The 25092-nt window shown below is 51.5% G+C and overlaps 1 protein-coding gene across 6 annotated transcripts in view; it reads right to left on the reverse strand.

Annotated features, from left to right (window-relative positions):
• LOC135513323 (cytoplasmic FMR1-interacting protein 1 homolog) overlaps positions 1–25092 on the reverse strand; it is a 126096-nt gene that overhangs the window by 18896 nt on the left and 82108 nt on the right. For all 6 annotated transcript variants that reach the window (XM_064936239.1, XM_064936238.1, XM_064936240.1 and 3 more), the window contains 7 exons: positions 19753–19861; positions 18102–18221; positions 17257–17456; positions 15642–15729; positions 10779–10922; positions 1608–1698; positions 1235–1365 (listed from right to left, as the gene is read on the reverse strand). In XM_064936239.1, coding sequence (XP_064792311.1) covers positions 1235–1365; positions 1608–1698; positions 10779–10922; positions 15642–15729; positions 17257–17456; positions 18102–18221; positions 19753–19861 — 883 coding nt within the window. The remainder of the gene's footprint in view (positions 1–1234; positions 1366–1607; positions 1699–10778; positions 10923–15641; positions 15730–17256; positions 17457–18101; positions 18222–19752; positions 19862–25092) is intronic.

Below are 25092 nucleotides of genomic sequence, written 5' to 3' on the forward strand. Positions count from 1 at the left end.
CACTGGGAGATGAATTCACCTTTCAGCAGGACATTAACCTAAAACACAAGGCCAAATCTACACTGGAGTTGCTTACCAAGACAACACTGAATGTTCCCGGGTGGCCTAGTTACAGTTGTGACTTAAATTGTCTTGAAAATCTGTCAAAATTGCTAGACAGCCATGTTCAAGTTATCAACAACCAACTTGACAGAGCTTGAAAATATTGTTCAATCCAGGTGTGCAAAGCTCTTAGAGACTCACCCAGGAAGACTCACAGCTGTAATCACTCTTAGAGACTTACCCAGGAAGACTCACAGCTGTAATCACTCTTAGAGACTTACCCAGGAAGACTCACAGCTGTAATCGCTCTTAGAGATTTACCCAGGAAGACTCACAGCTGTAATCACTCTTAGAGACTTACCCAGAAAGACTCACAGCTGTAATCGCTCTTAGAGACATTCACAGCTGTAATCACTCTTAGAGACTTACCCAGGAAGACTCACAGCTGTTGTCGCTGGAAAAAGTAATTGTAACGTATGAATACTTAATGAATTTCATTTTCAATAAGATTTTAAAATGTAACCTTTATTTATTTAAATGTTATATTTATTTTACCTTTATTTAACTAGGCAAGTAAGTTAAGAACACATTCTTATTTTCAATGACGGCCTAAGAACAGTGGGTTAACTGCCTCGTTCAGGGGAACAGTGGGTTAACTGCCTCGTTCAGGGGAACAGTGGGTTAACTGCCTCGTTCAGGGGAACAGTGGGTTAACTGCCTCGTTCAGGGGAACAGTGGGTTAACTGCCTCGTTCAGGGGAACAGTGGGTTAACTGCCTCGTTTCAGGGTAACAGTGGGTTAACTGCCTCGTTCAAGGGAACAGTGGGTTAACTGCCTCGTTCAGGGGAACAGTGGGTTAACTGCCTCGTTCAGGGGAACAGTGGGTTAACTGCCTCGTTTCAGGGGCAGAACCACAGATTTGTACCTTGTCAGCTCGGGGATTTCAGTTACTAGTCCAACACTCTAACCACGAGGCCGCCCGTCCTCCCCCAAAAAAACACATTTTCACTTTTTCGTTATGGGGTTTTGTGTGTAGATGAGTGAGATGTTTTTATTTATTCCGGCTCTATATGGAATAAGTCAAGCGGTAGGAATACTTTCTGAAGACGCCATCTAGCCCAGCGAAGAAGAATGGCTGCCAATCAGTTTTATCAAATCACTGACAAGGTGGCTCTGCCGTTAAAGTTCTTACCAGGCTCTGTTCGCTGAGCAGACAGAAGAGGAGAGCATTGCCGACTTCTCTGAGGTTCTGGAAACAGACGGTCTTCAACTCGGCGTACTCCACTATGTCCTTCAGCTGGTGGTGGAAAAACTCCAGGATACCTGGCAGGGAGGAGAGGTGGCTATTGTTAGTTAGATTACTCGTTGGTTATTACTGCACGGTCGGAACTAGAAGCACAATCATTTCGATACACTCGCATTAACATCTGCTAACCATGTATGTGACAAAATAAAATTGGATTTCATTTACATCAGCTTGCTACTGTCGTCTACTTTGCCTTGCTAAAACCTTTAATTACATAACGATATGTCAAGACATTGAAGAAAGCTCCCTCATGACTCACCCGGCGAGCCGTACTCGTGGCGGGGGAGACGGCAGATCTTAGGCATCACCTCCATCAGGGTCTTCACATACTGCATGATGGTGCCCTGGAGCTGAGGGGAGGTGGGGGTTAATAACATACTGCATGATGGTGCCCTGGAGCTGGGGGGGGGGGGGGGGGTAATAACATACTGCATGATGGTTCCCTGGAGCTGGGGGGGGGGGTTAATAACATACTGCATGATGGTGCCCTGGAGCTGGGGGGGGGGGTAATAACATACTGCATGATGGTGCCCTGGAGCTGAGGGGGGTTAATAACATACTGCATGATGGTGCCCTGGAGCTGAGGGGGGTAATAACATACTGCATGATGGTGCCCTGGAGCTGAGGGGGGTTAATAACATACTGCATGATGGGTCCCTGGAGCTGAGGGGGGTAATAACATACTGCATGATGGGTCCCTGGAGCTGAGGGGGGGGGGGGGGTAATAACATACTGCATGATGGTGCACTGGAGCTGGGGGGAGGTTAATAACATACTGCATGATGGTGCCCTGGAGCTGGGGGGAGGTTAATAACATACTGCATGATGGTGCCCTGGAGCTGAGGGGGGGGTAATTAACATACTGCATGATGGTGCCCTGGAGCTGAGGGGGGGGGTTAATAACATACTGCATGATGGTGCCCTGGAGCTGAGGTGGGGGGGGGGTAATAACATACTGCATGATGGTGCCCTGGAGCTGAGGGAGGGGGGTTAATAACATACTGCATGATGGTGCCCTGGAGCTGGGGGGGGGTTAATAACATACTGCATGATGGTGCCCTGGAGCTGAGGGGGGTTAATAACATACTGCATGATGGTGCCCTGGAGCTGAGGGGGGGGGGGGGGGGGGGGGTAATAACATACTGCATGATGGTGCCCTGGAGCTGAGGGGGGGGGGGATAATAACATACTGCATGATGGTTCCCTGGAGCTGAGGGGGGGGGGTTAATAACATACTGCATGATGGTGCCCTGGAGCTGAGGGGGGAGGTTAATAACATACTGCATGATGGTGCCCTGGAGCTGAGGGGGGTTAATAACATACTGCATGATGGTGCCCTGGAGCTGGGGGGGGTTAATAACATACTGCATGATGGTGCCCTGGAGCTGAGGGAGGGGGGTTAATAACATACTGCATGATGGTGCCCTGGAGCTGAGGGGGGGTTAATAACATACTGCATGATGGTGCCCTGGAGCTGAGGGGGGTTAATAACATACTGCATGATGGTGCCCTGGAGCTGAGGGGGAGGGGGTTAATAACATACTGCATGATGGTGCCCTGGAGCTGGGGGGAGGTTAATAACATACTGCATGATGGTGCCCTGGAGCTGAGGGGGGAGGTTAATAACATACTGCATGATGGTGCCCTGGAGCTGAGGGGAGGGGGGGTAATAACATACTGCATGATGGTGCCCTGGAGCTGGGGGGGGGGTTAATAACATACTGCATGATGGTGCCCTGGAGCTGAGGGGGGGGTTAATAACATACTGCATGATGGTGCCCTGGAGCTGGGGGGTTAATAACATACTGCATGATGGTGCCCTGGAGCTGAGGGGGGGTTAATAACATACTGCATGATGGTGCCCTGGAGCTGGGGGGGGGTTAATAACATACTGCATGATGGTGCCCTGGAGCTGGGGGGGGGGGTTAATAACATACTGCATGATGGTGCCCTGGAGCTGAGGGGGGGAGGGGGTTAATAACATACTGCATGATGGTGCCCTGGAGCTGAGGGGGGTTAATAACATACTGCATGATGGTGCCCTGGAGCTGGGGGGGGTTAATAACATACTGCATGATGGTGCCCTGGAGCTGAGGGGGGGGGGGTTAATAACATACTGCATGATGGTGCCCTGGAGCTGGGGGGAGGTTAATAACATACTGCATGATGGTGCCCTGGAGCTGAGGGGGGAGGTTAATAACATACTGCATGATGGTGCCCTGGAGCTGAGGGGAGGGGGTAATAACATACTGCATGATGGTGCCCTGGAGCTGGGGGGGGGTTAATAACATACTGCATGATGGTGCCCTGGAGCTGAGGGGGGTTAATAACATACTGCATGATGGTGCCCTGGAGCTGGGGGGGGGGTTAATAACATACTGCATGATGGTGCCCTGGAGCTGAGGGGGGTTAATAACATACTGCATGATGGTGCCCTGGAGCTGGGGGGGGTTAATAACATACTGCATGATGGTGCCCTGGAGCTGAGGGGGGGGGGGTAATAACATACTGCATGATGGTGCCCTGGAGCTGAGGGGGGGGTTAATAACATACTGCATGATGGTGCCCTGGAGCTGAGGGGGGGGTAATAACATACTGCATGATGGTGCCCTGGAGCTGAGGGGGGAGGTTAATAACATACTGCATGATGGTGCCCTGGAGCTGAGGGGGGGGGGTAATAACATACTGCATGATGGTGCCCTGGAGCTGGGGGGGGTTAATAACATACTGCATGATGGTGCCCTGGAGCTGAGGGGGGGTTAATAACATACTGCATGATGGTGCCCTGGAGCTGGGGGGGGGTTAATAACATACTGCATGATGGTGCCCTGGAGCTGAGGGGGGTTAATAACATACTGCATGATGGTGCCCTGGAGCTGGGGGGGGTTAATAACATACTGCATGATGGTGCCCTGGAGCTGAGGGGGGGGGGTAATAACATACTGCATGATGGTGCCCTGGAGCTGAGGGGGGGGTTAATAACATACTGCATGATGGTGCCCTGGAGCTGAGGGGGGTAATAACATACTGCATGATGGTGCCCTGGAGCTGGGGGGGGTTAATAACATACTGCATGATGGTGCCCTGGAGCTGAGGGGGGGTAATAACATACTGCATGATGGTGCCCTGGAGCTGAGGGAGGGGGGTTAATAACATACTGCATGATGGTGCCCTGGAGCTGAGGGAGGGGGGTTAATAACATACTGCATGATGGTGCCCTGGAGCTGAGGGGGGGGGGGTAATAACATACTGCATGATGGTGCCCTGGAGCTGAGGGGGGGTAATAACATACTGCATGATGGTGCCCTGGAGCTGGGGGGAGGTTAATAACATACTGCATGATGGTGCCCTGGAGCTGAGGGGGGGGGTTAATAACATACTGCATGATGGTGCCCTGGAGCTGAGGGGGGGGGTTAATAACATACTGCATGATGGTGCCCTGGAGCTGAGGGGGGTTAATAACATACTGCATGATGGTGCCCTGGAGCTGAGGGGGTTAATAACATACTGCATGATGGGTCCCTGGAGCTGAGGGGGGGGTTAATAACATACTGCATGATGGTGCCCTGGAGCTGAGGGGGGAGGTTAATAACATACTGCATGATGGTGCCCTGGAGCTGAGGGGGGGGGGTTAATAACATACTGCATGATGGTGCCCTGGAGCTGGGGGGAGGTTAATAACATACTGCATGATGGTGCCCTGGAGCTGAGGGGGGGGGGGGGTTAATAACATACTGCATGATGGTGCCCTGGAGCTGAGGGGGGGGGTTAATAACATACTGCATGATGGTGCCCTGGAGCTGAGGGGGGTTAATAACATACTGCATGATGGTGCCCTGGAGCTGAGGGGGGTTAATAACATACTGCATGATGGGTCCCTGGAGCTGAGGGGGGGTTAATAACATACTGCATGATGGTGCCCTGGAGCTGAGGGGGGGAGGTTAATAACATACTGCATGATGGTGCCCTGGAGCTGAGGGGGGTTAATAACATACTGCATGATGGTGCCCTGGAGCTGAGGGGGGGGGGTTAATAATATACTGCATGATGGTGCCCTGGAGCTGGGGGGAGGTTAATAACATACTGCATGATGGTGCCCTGGAGCTGAGGGAGGGGGTTAATAACATACTGCATGATGGTGCCCTGGAGCTGAGGGAGGGGGGTTAATAACATACTGCATGATGGTGCCCTGGAGCTGGGGGGGTGGTTAATAACATACTGCATGATGGTGCCCTGGAGCTGAGGGGGGGGGGGTTAATAACATACTGCATGATGGTGCCCTGGAGCTGAGGGGGGGGTTAATAACATACTGCATGATGGTGCCCTGGAGCTGAGGGGGGGGTAATAACATACTGCATGATGGTGCCCTGTAGCTGAGGGGGGGGGTTAATAACATACTGCATGATGGTGCCCTGGAGCTGGGGGGAGGTTAATAACATACTGCATGATGGTGCCCTGGAGCTGAGGGGGGGGGTAATAACATACTGCATGATGGTGCCCTGGAGCTGAGGGGGGGGTAATAACATACTGCATGATGGTGCCCTAGAGCTGAGGGGGGGGGTTAATAACATACTGCATGATGGTGCCCTGGAGCTGAGGGGGGGGTTAATAACATACTGCATGATGGTGCCCTGGAGCTGGGGGGGGTTAATAACATACTGCATGATGGTGCCCTGGAGCTGAGGGGGGTAATAACATACTGCATGATGGTGCCCTGGAGCTGAGGGGGGTTAATAACATACTGCATGATGGTGCCCTGGAGCTGAGGGGGGTAATAACATACTGCATGATGGTGCCCTGGAGCTGAGGGGGGTTAATAACATACTGCATGATGGTGCCCTGGAGCTGAGGGGGGTAATAACATACTGCATGATGGTGCCCTGGAGCTGAGGGGGGTAATAACATACTGCATGATGGTGCCCTGGAGCTGAGGGGGGTAATAACATACTGCATGATGGTGCCCTGGAGCTGGGGGGAGGTTAATAACATACTGCATGATGGTGCCCTGGAGCTGAGGGGGGGGGGGTTAATAACATACTGCATGATGGTGCCCTGGAGCTGAGGGGGGGGGTTAATAACATACTGCATGATGGTGCCCTGGAGCTGAGGGGGGTTAATAACATACTGCATGATGGTGCCCTGGAGCTGAGGGGGGTTAATAACATACTGCATGATGGGTCCCTGGAGCTGAGGGGGGGGGTTAATAACATACTGCATGATGGTGCCCTGGAGCTGAGGGGGGGAGGTTAATAACATACTGCATGATGGTGCCCTGGAGCTGAGGGGGGGGGGTTAATAACATACTGCATGATGGTGCCCTGGAGCTGAGGGGGGGGTTAATAACATACTGCATGATGGTGCCCTGGAGCTGAGGGAGGGGGGTTAATAACATACTGCATGATGGTGCCCTGGAGCTGAGGGGGGTAATAACATACTGCATGATGGTGCCCTGGAGCTGGGGGGGGGTTAATAACATACTGCATGATGGTGCCCTGGAGCTGAGGGGGGTTAATAATATACTGCATGATGGTGCCCTGGAGCTGGGGGGAGGTTAATAACATACTGCATGATGGTGCCCTGGAGCTGAGGGAGGGGGTTAATAACATACTGCATGATGGTGCCCTGGAGCTGAGGGAGGGGGGTTAATAACATACTGCATGATGGTGCCCTGGAGCTGGGGGGTGGTTAATAACATACTGCATGATGGTGCCCTGGAGCTGAGGGGGGGTTAATAACATACTGCATGATGGTGCCCTGGAGCTGAGGGGGAGTAATAACATACTGCATGATGGTGCCCTGGAGCTGAGGGGAGGGGGTAATAACATACTGCATGATGGTGCCCTGTAGCTGAGGGGGGTTAATAACATACTGCATGATGGTGCCCTGGAGCTGGGGGGGGGTTAATAACATACTGCATGATGGTGCCCTGGAGCTGAGGGGGGGAGGTTAATAACATACTGCATGATGGTGCCCTGGAGCTGAGGGGGGTTAATAACATACTGCATGATGGTGCCCTGGAGCTGAGGGGGGGGGGTTAATAACATACTGCATGATGGGTCCCTGGAGCTGAGGGGGGGGTTAATAACATACTGCATGATGGTGCCCTGGAGCTGAGGGGGAGGTTAATAACATACTGCATGATGGTGCCCTGGAGCTGGGGGGGGGGTTAATAACATACTGCATGATGGTGCCCTGGAGCTGAGGGGGGTTAATAATATACTGCATGATGGTGCCCTGGAGCTGGGGGGAGGTTAATAACATACTGCATGATGGTGCCCTGGAGCTGAGGGAGGGGGGTTAATAACATACTGCATGATGGTGCCCTGGAGCTGAGGGGGGGGGGGTTAATAACATACTGCATGATGGTGCCCTGGAGCTGGGGGGGTGGTTAATAACATACTGCATGATGGTGCCCTGGAGCTGAGGGGGGGGGGTTAATAACATACTGCATGATGGTGCCCTGGAGCTGAGGGGGGGGGTTAATAACATACTGCATGATGGTGCCCTGGAGCTGAGGGGGGGGGTAATAACATACTGCATGATGGTGCCCTGTAGCTGAGGGGGGGTTAATAACATACTGCATGATGGTGCCCTGGAGCTGGGGGGAGGTTAATAACATACTGCATGATGGTGCCCTGGAGCTGAGGGGGGGGGGGGTAATAACATACTGCATGATGGTGCCCTGGAGCTGAGGGGGGTAATAACATACTGCATGATGGTGCCCTAGAGCTGAGGGGGGGGGTTAATAACATACTGCATGATGGTGCCCTGGAGCTGGGGGGGGGGTTAATAACATACTGCATGATGGTGCCCTGGAGCTGGGGGGGGTTAATAACATACTGCATGATGGTGCCCTGGAGCTGGGGGGGGGGTTAATAACATACTGCATGATGGTGCCCTGGAGCTGAGGGGGGTAATAACATACTGCATGATGGTGCCCTGGAGCTGAGGGGGGGGGTTAATAACATACTGCATGATGGTGCCCTGGAGCTGAGGGGGGGGGTAATAACATACTGCATGATGGTGCCCTGGAGCTGAGGGGGGGTTAATAACATACTGCATGATGGTGCCCTGGAGCTGAGGGGGGGTAATAACATACTGCATGATGGTGCCCTGGAGCTGAGGGGGGGGTAATAACATACTGCATGATGGTGCCCTGGAGCTGAGGGGGGTAATAACATACTGCATGATGGTGCCCTGGAGCTGGGGGGAGGTTAATAACATACTGCATGATGGTGCCCTGGAGCTGAGGGGGGTTAATAACATACTGCATGATGGTGCCCTGGAGCTGAGGGGGGGGGTTAATAACATACTGCATGATGGTGCCCTGGAGCTGAGGGGGGTTAATAACATACTGCATGATGGTGCCCTGGAGCTGAGGGGGGTTAATAACATACTGCATGATGGGTCCCTGGAGCTGAGGGGGGTTAATAACATACTGCATGATGGTGCCCTGGAGCTGAGGGGGAGGTTAATAACATACTGCATGATGGTGCCCTGGAGCTGAGGGGGGGGGGGTTAATAACATACTGCATGATGGTGCCCTGGAGCTGAGGGGGGGTTAATAACATACTGCATGATGGTGCCCTGGAGCTGAGGGAGGGGGGTTAATAACATACTGCATGATGGTGCCCTGGAGCTGAGGGGGGGTAATAACATACTGCATGATGGTGCCCTGGAGCTGGGGGGGGGGGGGGTTAATAACATACTGCATGATGGTGCCCTGGAGCTGAGGGGGGGTTAATAATATACTGCATGATGGTGCCCTGGAGCTGGGGGGAGGTTAATAACATACTGCATGATGGTGCCCTGGAGCTGAGGGAGGGGGGTTAATAACATACTGCATGATGGTGCCCTGGAGCTGAGGGAGGGGGGGGGGTTAATAACATACTGCATGATGGTGCCCTGGAGCTGGGGGGGGGTGGTTAATAACATACTGCATGATGGTGCCCTGGAGCTGAGGGGGGGGGTTAATAACATACTGCATGATGGTGCCCTGGAGCTGAGGGGGGAGTAATAACATACTGCATGATGGTGCCCTGGAGCTGAGGGGAGGGGGTAATAACATACTGCATGATGGTGCCCTGTAGCTGAGGGGGGGTTAATAACATACTGCATGATGGTGCCCTGGAGCTGGGGGGAGGTTAATAACATACTGCATGATGGTGCCCTGGAGCTGAGGGGGGGGGGGGGTAATAACATACTGCATGATGGTGCCCTGTAGCTGAGGGGGGGTAATAACATACTGCATGATGGTGCCCTGGAGCTGGGGGGAGGTTAATAACATACTGCATGATGGTGCCCTGTAGCTGAGGGGGGGGGTAATAACATACTGCATGATGGTGCCCTGTAGCTGAGGGGGGGGTTAATAACATACTGCATGATGGTGCCCTGGAGCTGAGGGGGGGGGGGGGTTAATAACATACTGCATGATGAAATGCTCACTCTCCCACGCCCTCCATCCAACCCCTCCTCCATTCTACCCCTCCTCCTCCATCCCATCCCACCCCTCCTCCATCCCTCCACCATTCCACCCCTCCTCCATCCCATCCCACCCCTCCTCCATCCCATCCCACCCCTCCTCCATCCCCCCACCATTCCACCCCTCCTCCATTCCACCCCTCCTCCTCCATCCCATCCCACCCCTCCTCCATCCCTCCACCATTCCACCCCTCCTCCATCCCATCCCACCCCACCCCTCCTCCATCCCATCCCACCCCTCCTCCATCCCCCCACCATTCCACCCCTCCTCCATCCCATCCCACCCCACCCCTCCTCCATCCCCCCACCATTCCACCCCTCCTCCATCCCACCCTCCTCCATCCCTCCACCATTCCACCCCTCCTCCATCCCATCCCACCCCACCCCTCCTCCATCCCATCCCACCCCTCCTCCATCCCCCCACCATTCCACCCCTCCTCCATCCCATCCCACCCCACCCCTCCTCCATCCCCCCACCATTCCACCCCTCCTCCATCCCACCCCTCCTCCATCCCTCCACCATTCCACCCCTCCTCCACCCCACCCCTCCTCCATCCCCCACCATTCCACCCCTCCTCCATCCCCCCACCATTCCACCCCTCCTCCATCCCCCCACCATTCCACCCCTCCTCCATCCCACCCCACCCCTCCTCCATCCCCCCACCATTCCACCCCTCCTCCATCCCCCACCACCCCACCCCTCCTCCATCCCCCCACCATTCCCCCTCCTCCATCCCCCCCACCATTCCACCCCTCCTCCACTCCACCCCTCCTCCATCCCCCCACCATTCCACCCCTCCACTCCACCCCTCCTCCATCCCCCCACCATCCCACCCCACCCCTCCTCCATCCCCCCACCATCCCACCCCTCCTCCATCCCCCCACCATTCCACCCCCTCCTCCATCCCCCCACCATTCCACCCCTCCTCCATCCCTTCTCCTTTCTCACCAGGCTCTTGACCACTTTCAGCAGTTCCTCCATGACCACTGCGATGCCCTGGTACCCCAGCAGACGACACATGGCCTTGATGTGAGGAGGACCAACAAAGTGTCTGTAGAAACCAAAGATACTGCTGTACGCCAGGTTCAGAGCCTGTAGAGAGGGGAGAGGGAGACAGGAAGTTAAGGGCCTGTAGAGAGGGGAGAGGGAGACAGGAAGTTAAGGGCCTGTAGAGAGGGGAGAGGTAGAGGGAGACAGGAAGTTAAGGGCCTGTAGAGAGGGGAGAGGTAGAGGGAGACAGGAAGTTAAGGGCCTGTAGAGAGGGGAGAGGTAGAGGGAGACAGGAAGTTAAGGGCCTGTGGAGAGGGGAGAGGTAGAGGGAGACAGGAAGTTAAGGGCCTGTAGAAACGCATAACAAACAGAATGTGAACATGAGGATAATGTCGATCAGGAGATTCAAAGAACAACATCTATTTTGATTTCACGTGGTACATGAAAGGAATAGAAATATCTGTAGACTGTTGTTCCTGCTTGCTGTAGTTTAATAAGCTCCCCACGGTGCAGTAAACTGCTGTAGTTTAATATGCTCCCCACGATGCAGTAAACTGCTGTAGTTTAATAAGCTCCCCACGGTGCAGTAAACTGCTGTAGTTTAATATGCTCCCCACGATGCAGTAAACTGCTGTAGTTTAATAAGCTCCCCACGATGCAGTAAACTGCTGTAGTGTAATAAGCTCCCCACGATGCAGTAAACTGCTGTAGTTTAATAAGCTCCCCACGATGCAGTAAACTGCTGTAGTTTAATATGCTCCCCACGATGCAGTAAACTGCTGTAGTTTAATAAGCTCCCCATGATGCAGTAAACTGCTGTAGTTTAATAAGCTCCCCACGATGCAGTAAACTGCTGTAGTTTAATAAGCTCCCCACGATGCAGTAAACTGCTGTAGTTTAATAAGCTCCCCACGATGCAGTAAACTGCTGTAGTTTAATATGCTCCCCATGATGCAGTAAACTGCTGTAGTTTAATATGCTCCCCATGATGCAGTAAACTGCTGTAGTTTAATATGCTCCCCACGATGCAGTAAACTGCTGTAGTTTAATAAGCTCCCCACGATGCAGTAAACTGCTGTAGTTTAATAAGCTCCCCACGATGCAGTAAACTGCTGTAGTTTAATAAGCTCCCCACGATGCAGTAAACTGCTGTAAACTGCTGTAGTTTAATAAGCTCCCCACGATGCAGTAAACTGCTGTAGTTTAATAAGCTCCCCACTATGCAGTAAACTGCTGTAGTTTAATAAGCTCCCCACGGTGCAGTAAACTGCTGTAGTTTAATAAGCTCCCCACTATGCAGTAAACTGCTGTAGTTTAATAAGCTCCCCACGGTGCAGTAAACTGCTGTAGTTTAATAAGCTCCCCACGGTGCAGTAAACTGCTGTAGTTTAATAAGCTCCCCACGGTGCAGTAAACTGCTGTAGTTTAATAAGCTCCCCACGATGCAGTAAACTGCTGTAGTTTAATAAGCTCCCCACGATGCAGTAAACTGCTGTAGTTTAATAAGCTCCCCACGATGTAGTAAATTACAGGACATTTATTTTTCTTTCATTTCACTGTTTTTGTTTTGTGCACCTGGTAAACTGCTTCTGATCACATGGTAAACTGCTTCTGATCACCTGGTAAACTGCTTCTGATCACCTGGTAAACTGCTTCTGATCACCTGGTAAACTGCTTCTGATCACCTGGTAAACCCTACACTACTGCTGATCACCTGGTAAACCCTACACTACTGCTGATCACCTGGTAAACCCTACACTACTGCTGATCACCTGGTAAACCCTACACTCCTGCTGATCACCTGGTAAACCCTACACTACTGCTGATCACCTGGTAAACCCTACACTACTGCTGATCACCTGGTAAACCCTACACTACTGCTGATCACCTGGTAAACCCTACACTCCTGCTGATCACCTGGTAAACCCTACACTACTGCTGATCACCTGGTAAACCCTACACTACTGCTGATCACCTGGTAAACCCTACACTACTGCTGATCACCTGGTAAACCCTACACTACAGTCGTGGCCAAAAATTTTGAGAGTGACACAAATATACATTTTCACAAAGTCTGCTGCCTCAGTTTGTATGATGGCAATTTGCATATACTCCAGAATGTTATGAAGAGTGATCAGATGAATTGATATTAATTCCAAAGTCCCTCTTTGCAATGCAAATGAACTGAATCCCAAATAAACACTTCCACTGCATTTCAGCCCTGCCACAAAAGGACCAGCTGACATCATGTCAGTGATTCTCTCGTTAACACAGGTGTGAGTGTTGACGAGGACAATCCTGGAGATCACTCTGTCATGCTGACTGAGTTCGAATAACAGACTGGAAGCTTCAAAAGGAGGGTGGTGCATTGTTCTTCCTCTGTCAACCATGGTTACCTGCAAGGAAACACGTGCCGTCATCATTGCTTTGCACAAAAAGGGCTTCACAGGCAAGGATATTGCTGCCAGTAAGATTGCACCGAAATCAATCATTTATCGAATCATCAAGAACTTCAAGGAGAGCGGTTAAATTGTTGTGAAGAAGGCTTCAGGGGGCCCAAGAAAATCCAGCAAGCGCCAGGGCCGTCTCCTAAAGTTGATTCAGCTGTGGGATCGGGGCACCACCAGTACAGAGCTTGCTCAGGAATGGCAGCAGGCAGGTGTGAGTGCATCTGCACGCACAGTGAGGCGAAGACTTTTGGAGGATGGCCTGGTGTCAAGAAGGGCAGCAAAGAAGCCACTTTTCTCCAGGAAAAACATCAGGGACCGGGACTGATATTCTGCAAAAGGTACAGGGATTGGACTGCTGAGGACTGGGGTAAAGTCATTTTCTCTGATGAATCCCCTTTCAGATTGTCTGGGGCATCCGGAAAAAAGCTTGTCCGGAGAAGACAAGGTGAGTGCTACCATCAGTCCTGTGTCATGCCAACAGTAAAGCATCCTGAGACCATTCATATGTGGGGTTGCTTCTCAGCCAAGGGAGTGGACTCACTCACAATTTGCCTAAGAACACAACCATGAATATAGAATGGTACCAACACATCCTCCGAGAGCAACTTCTCCCAACCATCCAGGAACAGTTTGGTGACGAAACAATGCCTTTTCCAGCATGATGGAGCACCTTCCCATAGGGCAAAAGTGATGACGAAGTGGATCAGGGAACAAAACATTGATATTTTGGGTCCATGGCCAGGAAACTCCCCAGACCTTAATCCCATTGAGAACTTGTGGTCAATCCTCAAGAGGCGGGTGGACAAACAAAACCCCAAATTCTGACAAACTCCAAGCATTGATTATGCAAGAATGGACTGCCATCAGTCAGGATGTGGCCCAGAAGTTAATTGTCAGCATGCCAGGGAGGATTGCAGAGGTCTTGATAAAGAAGGGTCAACACTGCAAATATTGACTCTTTGCATCAACTTCATGTAATTGTCAATAAAAGCCTTTGACACGTATGAAATGCTTGTAATTATACTTCAGTATCCATAGTAACACCTGACAAAAATATCTAAAGACACTGAAGCAGCAAACTTTGTGGAAATTAATATTTGTGTCATTCTCAAAACTTTTGGCCACCTGGTTTACATCTTCATTCACATCACAACTACTATGACAGATACACAGCCAGACTCGGGGGTACTACAGCCAGACTCGGGGGTACTACAGCCAGACTCGGGGGTACTACAGCTGTAATGATATAGTTGAAGTCAGAAGTTTATATACACGTAGGTTGGAGTCTTTAAAGCTCGTTTTTCAACCACTCCACAAATTTCTTGTTTACAAACTATAGTTTTGGCAAGTTAGTTAGGACATATTCTTTGTGCATGGGAAGTATTTTTTACAACAATTGTTTACAGACAGATTATTTCACTTATAATTCACTGTATCACAATTTCAGTGGGTCAGAAGTACACTAAGTACACTAAGTTGACTGTGCCTTTAAACAGCTTAGAAAATTCCAGAAAATTATGTCACGAAGCTTCTGATAGGCTAATTGACATAATTTGAGTCAATTGGAGGTGTACCTGTGGATGTATTTCAAGGCCTACCTTCTTTGCTTGATAGCATGGGAAAATCAGTCAAGACCTCAGAACAAAAAATGTAGACCTCCACAAGTCTGGTTCATCCTTGGGAGCAATTTCCAAACGCCTGAAGGTACCACATTCATCTGTACAAACTATAGTACGCAAGAATAAACACCATGGGACCACGCAGCAGTCATACCGCTCAGGACGGAGAGACGCGTTCTGTCTCCTAGAGATGAACGTACTTTGGTGTGAAAAGTGCAAATCAATCGCAGAACAACTGCAAAGGACCCTGTGAAAATGCTGGAGGAAACAGGTACAAAAGTATCTATATCCACAGTAAAACGAGTTCTATATCGACATAACCTGAAAGGCCTCTCAGCAAGGAAGAAGTGGTCTAGGGCACTGCATTGCAGTGCTAGCTGTGCCACCAGAGACTCTGGGTTCGCGCCCTGGTATTGTTTTATGTTGTCTGTTTGATACCAGATTAACCAATAGCAGACGTTTGATATGTTCTACGTCTGTTTGGCTGAAACACATCAGTGTGTGAACGGCTAGAGAGAGTTTGACTTCAGGTAGTTTTACAGGGAGTTAGGGGTCAGGGATTAGGGTTGTACTGACCTTTGACCCGTACAGGTACTGGGGCTGGGTAGGGTTGTACTGACCTGTGACCCGTACAGGTACTGGTGCTGGGTAGGGTTGTACTGACCTTTGACCCGTACAGGTACTGGGGCTGGGTAGGGTTATACTGACCTTTGACCCGTACAGGTACTGGGGCTGGGTAGGGTTGTACTGACCTTTGACCCGTACAGGTACTGGGGCTGGGCGTTGGGTGGCTTGTCCCTCTGGAACTCCTGTGAGAATGGCAGGACCGTGCGGACGAACCTAGAGAGAGGGATTGGTTGTTTTAAAAAAAAAGAGCTGTGATGGAAACAGGAAGTTTTGATGTCATTTTATAAATGCTGACAGAAAGTTTGTTAGACATGGTGTGATCTTTTTGTGTTGGTAAAATTGTTCATGAGGGAAATGGCAGGGGAAGTCACGCGATGATATGGTGTGTGTGGTGCTCTCACTACAACTCAGGGAACTATGCAGTTTATTAGGATACAAATTAAACTAGTGACGAACTTCACAAGGTGGTGAACGTGCACGTTGCTCCTTTCTAATAAATATTGAGGTTCTGATGACATGATGATCCATAATAATGTCATCATGTAGACTACTAGCCTGTCCACACTGTGTCTGGGAGCTTTTGGCTAGAAAGCACGTGCCAAGACCAGAGTCATCACATTTTCTATTTAACGCTGCGGTTCAGTTGAAAATGGATGGAAACACATTGAACTTGATATTTTTATTAGAAAACTGAAGTGCACTGTCATCACGCACTGACTTGGGAATTGATGGGAAATTATGTAAATATATCACTAGCCACTTTAAACAATGCTACCTTATATAATGTTACTTACCCTACATTATTCTTCTCATATGCATACGTATATACTGTACTCTATATCAGACTGCATCCTTATGTAATACATGTATCACTAGCCACTTTAACTATGCCACTTTGTTTACATACTCATCTCATATGTATATACTGTACTCGATACCATCTACTGTATCTTGCCTATGCTGCTCTGTACCATCACTCATTCATATATCCTTATGTACATATTCTTTATCCCCTTACACTGTGTATAAGACAGTAGTTTAGGAATTGTTAGTTAGATTACTTGTTGGTTATTACTGCATTGTCGGCACTAGAAGCACAAGCATTTCGCTACACTCGCATTAACATCTGCTAACCTAATCTGTCGCCAAGTCCACCTGATCTCTCATCAGCAGTAGTATTACAGTGTGACTGACTGCCTCGTGCTCAGATATGTAATGAAGCTTGTGCCAGTGTTCATAACCAGTCCTCTGAGGGAAACAAGGACAGGTGGAAAGGTCATAATGTCACCTTTTAGAAAATGAGAAAAGATGTGTTAAACAGAGCTCTCTGAATGGCCTTAATCCCTGTTCCACCACTGGTCTGTCTGTCTGTATGGTCTATATATACACACAGTTGTTTTACTTGCTGGTGGAGCAATTGTAGCAGTGTGTGTGTGTGTGTGTGTGTGTGTGTGTGTGTGTGTGTGTAGTTGTAGCAGTGTGTAGTAGTAGTAATAGTAGTAGTGTGTATTTGTAGCAGTAGTGTGTAGTTGTAGGTGTGTAGTTGTATTAATAGTAGTGTGTAATTGTAGTAATAGTAGTGTATAGTTGTTACCTGTTAGTAGATCCATTGTAGCAGTAGTTATGTGTGGTTGTGTAGTATTAGTTGTGTGTAGTTGTAGTATTAGTTGTGTGTAGTTGTAGCAGTAGTTGTGTGTAGTTGTAGCAGTAGTTGTGTGTAGTTGTGTGTAGTTGTGTTACCTGTTAGTAGATCCGTTGTAGCAGTAGTTGGGGAGGAAATCGTAGTTGAGTTCCCAGAAGACATGGAGTGTGATGCGTCCGTAGGGGGCGGAGACATTGTGATTGGCCTCCCGGAACATGGCGTCCATACTGTCCAGCGTCAGGAACTTAGACAGCAGCTTGTGGGTCATACGGTTGATGTTCATCAGACCTTCTAGTTCCTGTTACAAGGAAGGGGAGAAGACAGCTCGTGGGTCATACAGTTGATGTTCATCCTGACCCCTTCTGTCTCAGCCTCCAGTATTTATGCTGCAGTAGTTTATGTGTCGGGGGGCTAGCGTTAGTTTGTTATATCTGGAGTACTTCTCCTGTCTTATCCGGTGTCCTGTGTGAATGTAAGTATTCTCTCTCTCGGAGGACCTGAGCCATAGGACCATGCCCCAGGGCTACCTGACATGATGACTCCTTGCTGTCCCCAGTCCACCTGGCCGTGCTGCTGCTCCAGTTTCAACTGTTCTGCCTTATTATTATTCGACCATGCTGGTCATTTATGAACATTTGAACATCTGTTCTGTTATAATCTCTACCCGGCACAGCCAGAAGAGGACTGGCCACCCCACATAGCCTGGTTCCTCTCTAGGTTTCTTCCTAGATTTTGTCCTTTCTAGGGAGTTTTTCCTAACCACCGTGCTTCTACACCTGCATTGCTTGCTGTTTGGGGTTTTTAGGCTGGGTTTCTGTACAGCACTTTGAGATATCAGCTGAGGTACGAAGGGCTATATAAATAAATGTGATTTGATCAGACCTTCTAGTTCCCGTTACAGAGAAAACAGTGAAAACACTGACACACTTAAAGCAGGTCGTACCACGATGGATGTGAGGTCCTCGCTCTCGAAGCGGTTGATGGCCAGCTCCAGAGACTTGTAGAGAGCAGCAGACACTCTCTGGGTGACCAGACGGGTCAGGTCTATGGAACGACCCAGCAGCTAGAGAGGAGAGGGACCAACATGAGACACAAACGACCCAGCAGCTAAAGAGACGAGAGGGACCAACATGAGACACAACCCAGACAGACAAGGACTACATTAAGTAAAGAGAGAGGCAACACTGGGCTGGGGAGTAGTGGGGGAGTAGTGGAGCAGTGGGTTGAGTAGGAGTGGAGTAGTGGGGGGAGTAGTGGGAGGAGTAGTGGAGTGAGTAGTGGAGTGAGTAGTGGGGGGAGTAGTGGGGGAGTAGTGGAGTGAGTAGTGGGGGGAGTAGTGGAGTGAGTAGTGGAGTGAGTAGTGGAGTGAGTAGTGGAGTGAGTAGTGGAGTGAGTAGTGGGGGGAGTAGTGGAGTGAGTAGTGGAGTGAGTAGTGGAGTGAGTAGTGGAGTGAGTAGTGGGGTGAGTAGTGGGGGGAGTAGTGGGGGAGTAGTGGAGTGATTAGTGGAGTGAGTAGTGGAGTGAGTAGTGGAGTGAGTAGTGGAGTGAGTAGTGGAGTAATGGAGTAGTGGGGGGAGTGGTGGAGTAGTGGAGTGAGTAGTGGGGGAGTAGTGGGGGGAGTAGTGGAGTAGTGGAGTGAGTAGTGGGGGGAGTAGTGGGGGGAGTAGTGGGGGAGTAGTGGGGGAGTAGTGGAGTAGTGGGGGCAGTAGTGGAGTGAGTAGTGGGGGAGTAGTGGAGTGAGTAGTGGGGGAGTAGTGGAGTGAGTAGTGGGGGAGTAGTGGAGTAGTGGGGGAGTAGTGGAGTAGTGGGGGGGAGTAGTGGAGTGAGTAGTGGGAGGAGTAGTGGAGTAGTGGGGGGAGTAGTGGAGTAGTGGGGGGAGTAGTGGAGTAGTGGGGGGAGTAGTGGAGTAGTGGGGGGAGTAGTGGAGTAGTGGGGGGAGTAGTGGAGTAGTATCCTTTCACTCCCTCTCTCCTCAGAAGCAGGTACACGTGAGGCGAGTGACTAGAACCAGTTTCAGCTGTTTGTTTTATTGAGTTGTCATTGGCTGACACAGTTGTCATCACCTCACACATTAACAGAGGAGCGGTCGAGGCGGTAAATCTCAGACCCAACCCAGATACATTATGAAAATACATCTGAATTTAGGACCTGGACCCGCTTGGATCTCGGAATTTCGGGTCTGTTGCACCCGTGAATACATCTAGTTGGAGGGTTAGGGGTCAGAGGTTAGGGGTCATCTGGATGTAGCGTTGTTTTAGCAGTCTCGAAGGCAGTTGGAGGGTTAGAGGTCATATGGTTACCTGAACGTGCCGTTGTTTCAACAGGGTCTAGCAGCGGTTGGAGGGTTAGGGGGTCAGAGGTCAGGGTACATGGCGTTGTTTCAGCAGGGTCTCGTAGCGGTTGGAGGGGTAGGGTTAGGGGTCAGAGGTCAGGGGGTTACCTGAACGTGGCGTTGTTTCAGCAGGGTCTCGTAGCGGTTGGAGGGGTAGGGTTAGGGGTCAGGGGTCAGAGGGTTACCTGAACGTGGCGTTGTTTCAGCAGGGTCTCGTAGCGGTTGGAGGGGTAGAGTTAGGGGTTAGAGGTCAGGGGGTTACCTGAACGTGGCGTTGTTTCAGCAGGGTCTCGTAGCGGTTGGACGCGGGCCAGGGGATGTTGGCTCCCTGGTTCTTACAGTCTGCTCTCAGACGCTTGTCCAGCAGCAGACTGAGGGGAAGAGAAACACCATATAAACAATAAGACAACCAGAGAGAGACCCTACTTTAGACGAGTTAAACACGCTGGGCAGAAGGGTACAGAAGTCAAAGGGCAATCCCCTGTAAACAGCTGAGGGATATAGGGGTGGAGAAACACAAGCCCTCACCAACACCTCGAGGTTTGGCCAAAAATAAGTCATCAACGCAGGAGTGTTTGATTAACACACGAACAACAAGGAATACTGTGTCGGAAACACCAAGCCTCACATACACACTATTTCAGAAGGGCCAGTAGTGAATGAGGAGGACACATGTAGAAGGGCCAGTAGTGAATGAGGAGGACACATGGAGAAGGGCCAGTAGTGAATGAGGAGGACACATGTAGAAGGGCCAGTAGTGAATGAGGACACATGGAGAAGGGCCAGTATTGAATGAGGACACATGGAGAAGGGCCAGTAGTGAATGAGGAGGACACATGGAGAAGGGCCAGTAGTGAATGAGGAGGACACATGGAGAAGGGCCAGTAGTGAATGAGGAGGACACATGGAGAAGGGCCAGTAGTGAATGAGGAGGACACATGGAGAAGGGCCAGTAGTGAATGAGGAGGACACATGGAGAAGGGCCAGTATTGAATGAGGAGGACACATGGAGAAGGGCCAGTAGTGAATGAGGACACATGGAGAAGGGCCAGTATTGAATGAGGAGGACACATGTAGAAGGGCCAGTAGTGAATGAGGAGGACACATGGAGAAGGGCCAGTATTGAATGAGGAGGACACATGGAGAAGGGCCAGTAGTGAATGAGGACACATGGAGAAGGGCCAGTATTGAATGAGGACACATGGAGAAGGGCCAGTAGTGAATGAGGAGGACACATGGAGAAGGGCCAGTAGTGAATGAGGAGGACACATGTAGAAGGGCCAGTAGTGAATGAGGAGGACACATGGAGAAGGGCCAGTAGTGAATGAGGAGGACACATGGAGAAGGGCCAGTATTGAATGAGGAGGACACATGGAGAAGGGCCAGTATTGAATGAGGAGGACACATGGAGAAGGGCCAGTATTGAATGAGGAGGACACATGGAGAAGGGCCAGTAGTGAATGAGGAGGACACATGGAGAAGGGCCAGTAGTGAATGAGGAGGACACATGGAGAAGGGCCAGTAGTGAATGAGGAGGACACATGGAGAAGGGCCAGTAGTGAATGAGGAGGACACATGGAGAAGGGCCAGTATTGAATGAGGAGGACACATGTGGAAGGGCCAGTAGTGAATGAGGAGGACACATGGAGAAGGGCCAGTATTGAATGAGGAGGACACATGGAGAAGGGCCAGTATTGAATGAGGAGGACACATGGAGAAGGGCCAGTATTGAATGAGGAGGACACATGGAGAAGGGCCAGTAGTGAATGAGGAGGACACATGGAGAAGGGCCAGTAGTGAATGAGGAGGACACATGGAGAAGGGCCAGTAGTGAATGAGGAGGACACATGGAGAAGGGCCAGTAGTGAATGAGGAGGACACATGGAGAAGGGCCAGTAGTGAATGAGGAGGACACATGGAGAAGGGCCAGTAGTGAATGAGGAGGACACATGGAGAAGGGCCAGTAGTGAATGAGGAGGACACATGGAGAAGGGCCAGTAGTGAATGAGGAGGACACATGGAGAAGGGCCAGTAGTGAATGAGGAGGACACATGGAGAAGGGCCAGTAGTGAATGAGGAGGACACATGGAGAAGGGCCAGTATTGAATGAGGACACATGTAGAAGGGCCAGTATTGAATGAGGACACATGTAGAAGGGCCAGTAGTGAATGAGGAGGACACATGTAGAAGGGCCAGTAGTGAATGAGGAGGACACATGGAGAAGGGCCAGTAGTGAATGAGGACACATGTAGAAGGGCCAGTAGTGAATGAGGAGGACACATGGAGAAGGGCCAGTAGTGAATGAGGAGGACACATGGAGAAGGGCCAGTAGTGAATGAGGAGGACACATGGAGAAGGGCCAGTAGTGAATGAGGAGGACACATGGAGAAGGGCCAGTATTGAATGATGAGGACACATGGAGAAGGGCCAGTATTGAATGATGAGGACACATGGAGAAGGGCCAGTATTGAATGAGGAGGACACATGGAGAAGGGCCAGTATTGAATGAGGAGGACACATGGAGAAGGGCCAGTAGTGAATGAGGACATATGGAGAAGGGCCAGTATTGAATGATGAGGACACATGGAGAAGGGCCAGTATTGAATGAGGACACATGGAGAAGGGCCAGTAGTGAATGAGGAGGACACATGGAGAAGGGCCAGTATTGAATGAGGACACATGGAGAAGGGCCAGTAGTGAATGAGGACACATGGAGAAGGGCCAGTAGTGAATGAGGAGGACACATGGAGAAGGGCCAGTAGTGAATGAGGAGGACACATGGAGAAGGGCCAGTAGTGAATGAGGAGGACACATGGAGAAGGGCCAGTAGTGCATGAGGAGGACACATGGAGAAGGGCCAGTAGTGAATGAGGAGGACACATGGAGAAGGGCCAGTAGTGAATGAGGAGGACACATGGAGAAGGGCCAGTAGTGAATGAGGACACATGTAGAAGGGCCAGTATTGAATGAGGAGGACACATGGAGAAGGGCCAGTAGTGAATGAGGACACATGTAGAAGGGCCAGTAGTGAATGAGGACATATGTAGAAGGGCCAGTAGTGAATGAGGAGGACACATGGAGAAGGGCCAGTAGTGAATGAGGAGGACACATGGAGAAGGGCCAGTAGTGAATGAGGAGGACACATGGAGAAGGGCCAGTAGTGAATGAGGACACATGTAGAAGGGCCAGTATTGAATGAGGAGGACACATGGAGAAGGGCCAGTAGTGAATGAGGAGGACACATGGAGAAGGGCCAGTAGGTCTTCTTGAGGACTTATAAGGAACTGGGGACATTGTAGATTTGAAATCACCCCCTAAAATCAGACAACTGGAATCTAAAATGGGTAAAGCAGATAAAAAGGTAGGAATTAAACTTGTGTCATTTCAATTGGGTGCATAAACACTATCCAAAACAACAGTTGACCAGGGTAGTTAGCCCTTTGATGTTCCACAAAATGTGCTTCTTGCTATTATTTCTGCCACCCGGAGCCCCCCCATTACACACCCGTCCCAAAACACCAGGGTAACACCCGGGTAACACCAGGGTAAAAATCAACTGAAAAGACAATGACAACTAACCATTCAACCTCCCTCCTCAGACAACAACACCCCAAACAAGGTACAGGTCTAGACAGACTGTGAGAAGAAAACAGTCTGAGAGTGCAGTGTTAAACCCAAACCCCCAGCCTTTTAAAGTAACGTTCTGTTATTTTCTCATTTTAGTCAGTTAAGAACAAATTCTTATTTACAGTGACGGCCTACCAAAAGGCCTCCTCCGGGGGCTGGGATTTAAAATACAAATATATGACAAAACACTTCTAATCCCTGGCGAGAGCATCCTTCAGCAGGACTATACATCCGTGGCCCGAGGCGTACCGCTGACCCAGGCCGATACCGCTGACCCAGGCCGATACCGCTGACCCAGGCCGCTACCGCTGACCCAGGCCGATACCGCTGACCCAGGCCGATACCGCTGACCCAGGCCGATACCGCTGACCCAGGCCGATACCGCTGACCCAGGCCGCTACCGCTGACCCAGGCCGCTACCGCTGACCCAGGCCGCTACCGCTGACCCAGGCCGATACCGCTGACCCAGGCCGCTACCGCTGACCCAGGCCGCTACCGCTGACCCAGGCCGCTACCGCTGACCCAGACCGCTGACCCAGGCCGCTACCGCTGACCCAGACCGCTACCGCTGACCCAGACCGCTACCGCTGACCCAGGCCGCTACCGCTGACCCAGGCCGCTACCGCTGACCCAGGCCGATACCGCTGACCCAGGCCGATACCGCTGACCCAGGCCGCTACCGCTGACCCAGGCCGATACCGCTGACCCAGGCCGATACCGCTGACCCAGGCCGATACCGCTGACCCAGGCCGATACCGCTGACCCAGGCCGCTACCGCTGACCCAGGCCGCTACCGCTGACCCAGGCCGATACCGCTGACCCAGGCCGCTACCGCTGACCCAGGCCGCTACCGCTGACCCAGGCCGCTACCGCTGACCCAGGCCGATACCGCTGACCCAGGCCGCTAACGCTGACCCAGACCGCTACCGCTGACCCAGGCCGCTACCGCTGACCCAGGCCGCTACCGCTGACCCAGGCCGCTACCGCTGACCCAGGCCGATACCGCTGACCCAGGCCGATACCGCTGACCCAGGCCGATACCGCTGACCCAGGCCGATACCGCTGACCCAGACCGATACCGCTGACCCAGACCGATACCGCTGACCCAGACCGATACCGCTGACTCAGACCGATACCGCTGACCCAGACCGATACCGCTGACCCAGACCGATACCGCTGACCCAGGCCGATACCGCTGACCCAGACCGATACCGCTGACCCAGACCGATACCGCTGACCCAGACCGATACCGCTGACCCAGACCGATACCGCTGACCCAGACCGATACCGCTGACCCAGACCGATACCGCTGACCCAGACCGATACCGCTGACCCAGACCGATACCGCTGACCCAGACCGATACCGCTGACCCAGACCGATACCGCTGACCCAGACCGATACCGCTGACTCAGACCGATACCAGCATCAGGTTATTGCGGCGAGAAAATCCCTCTAAACTCACACAGCCTTTATCAGATCCACAGCCAGGCGTTTCACGTCAGACTCTAGAGAGGTAGTCAGGCCAGAGACACCGGTAGTCAGGCCAGAGACACCGGTAGTCAGGCCAGAGACACCGGTAGTCAGGCCAGAGACACCGGTAGTCAGGCCAGAGACACCGGTAGTCAGGCCAGAGACACCGGTAGTCAGGCCAGAGCGGAGGTAGTCAGGCCAGAGACGGAGGTAGTCAGGCCAGAGACACCGGTAGTCAGGTCAGAGCGGAGGTAGTCAGGCCAGAGACGGAGGTAGTCAGGCCAGAGCGGAGGTAGTCAGGCCAGAGACACCGGTAGTCAGGTCAGAGACGGAGGTAGTCAGGTCAGAGACGGAGGTAGTCAGGCCAGAGACACCGGTAGTCAGGCCAGAGACACCGGTAGTCAGGCCAGAGACGGAGGTAGTCAGGCCAGAGACGGAGGTAGTCAGGTCAGAGACACCGGTAGTCGGGCCAGAGACCCCGGTAGTCGGGCCAGAGACCCCGGT

The sequence above is a fragment of the Oncorhynchus masou genome, chromosome 24 (genome assembly GCF_036934945.1).
Source record: "Oncorhynchus masou masou isolate Uvic2021 chromosome 24, UVic_Omas_1.1, whole genome shotgun sequence".
Taxonomy (NCBI): Eukaryota; Metazoa; Chordata; class Actinopteri; order Salmoniformes; family Salmonidae; genus Oncorhynchus; species Oncorhynchus masou.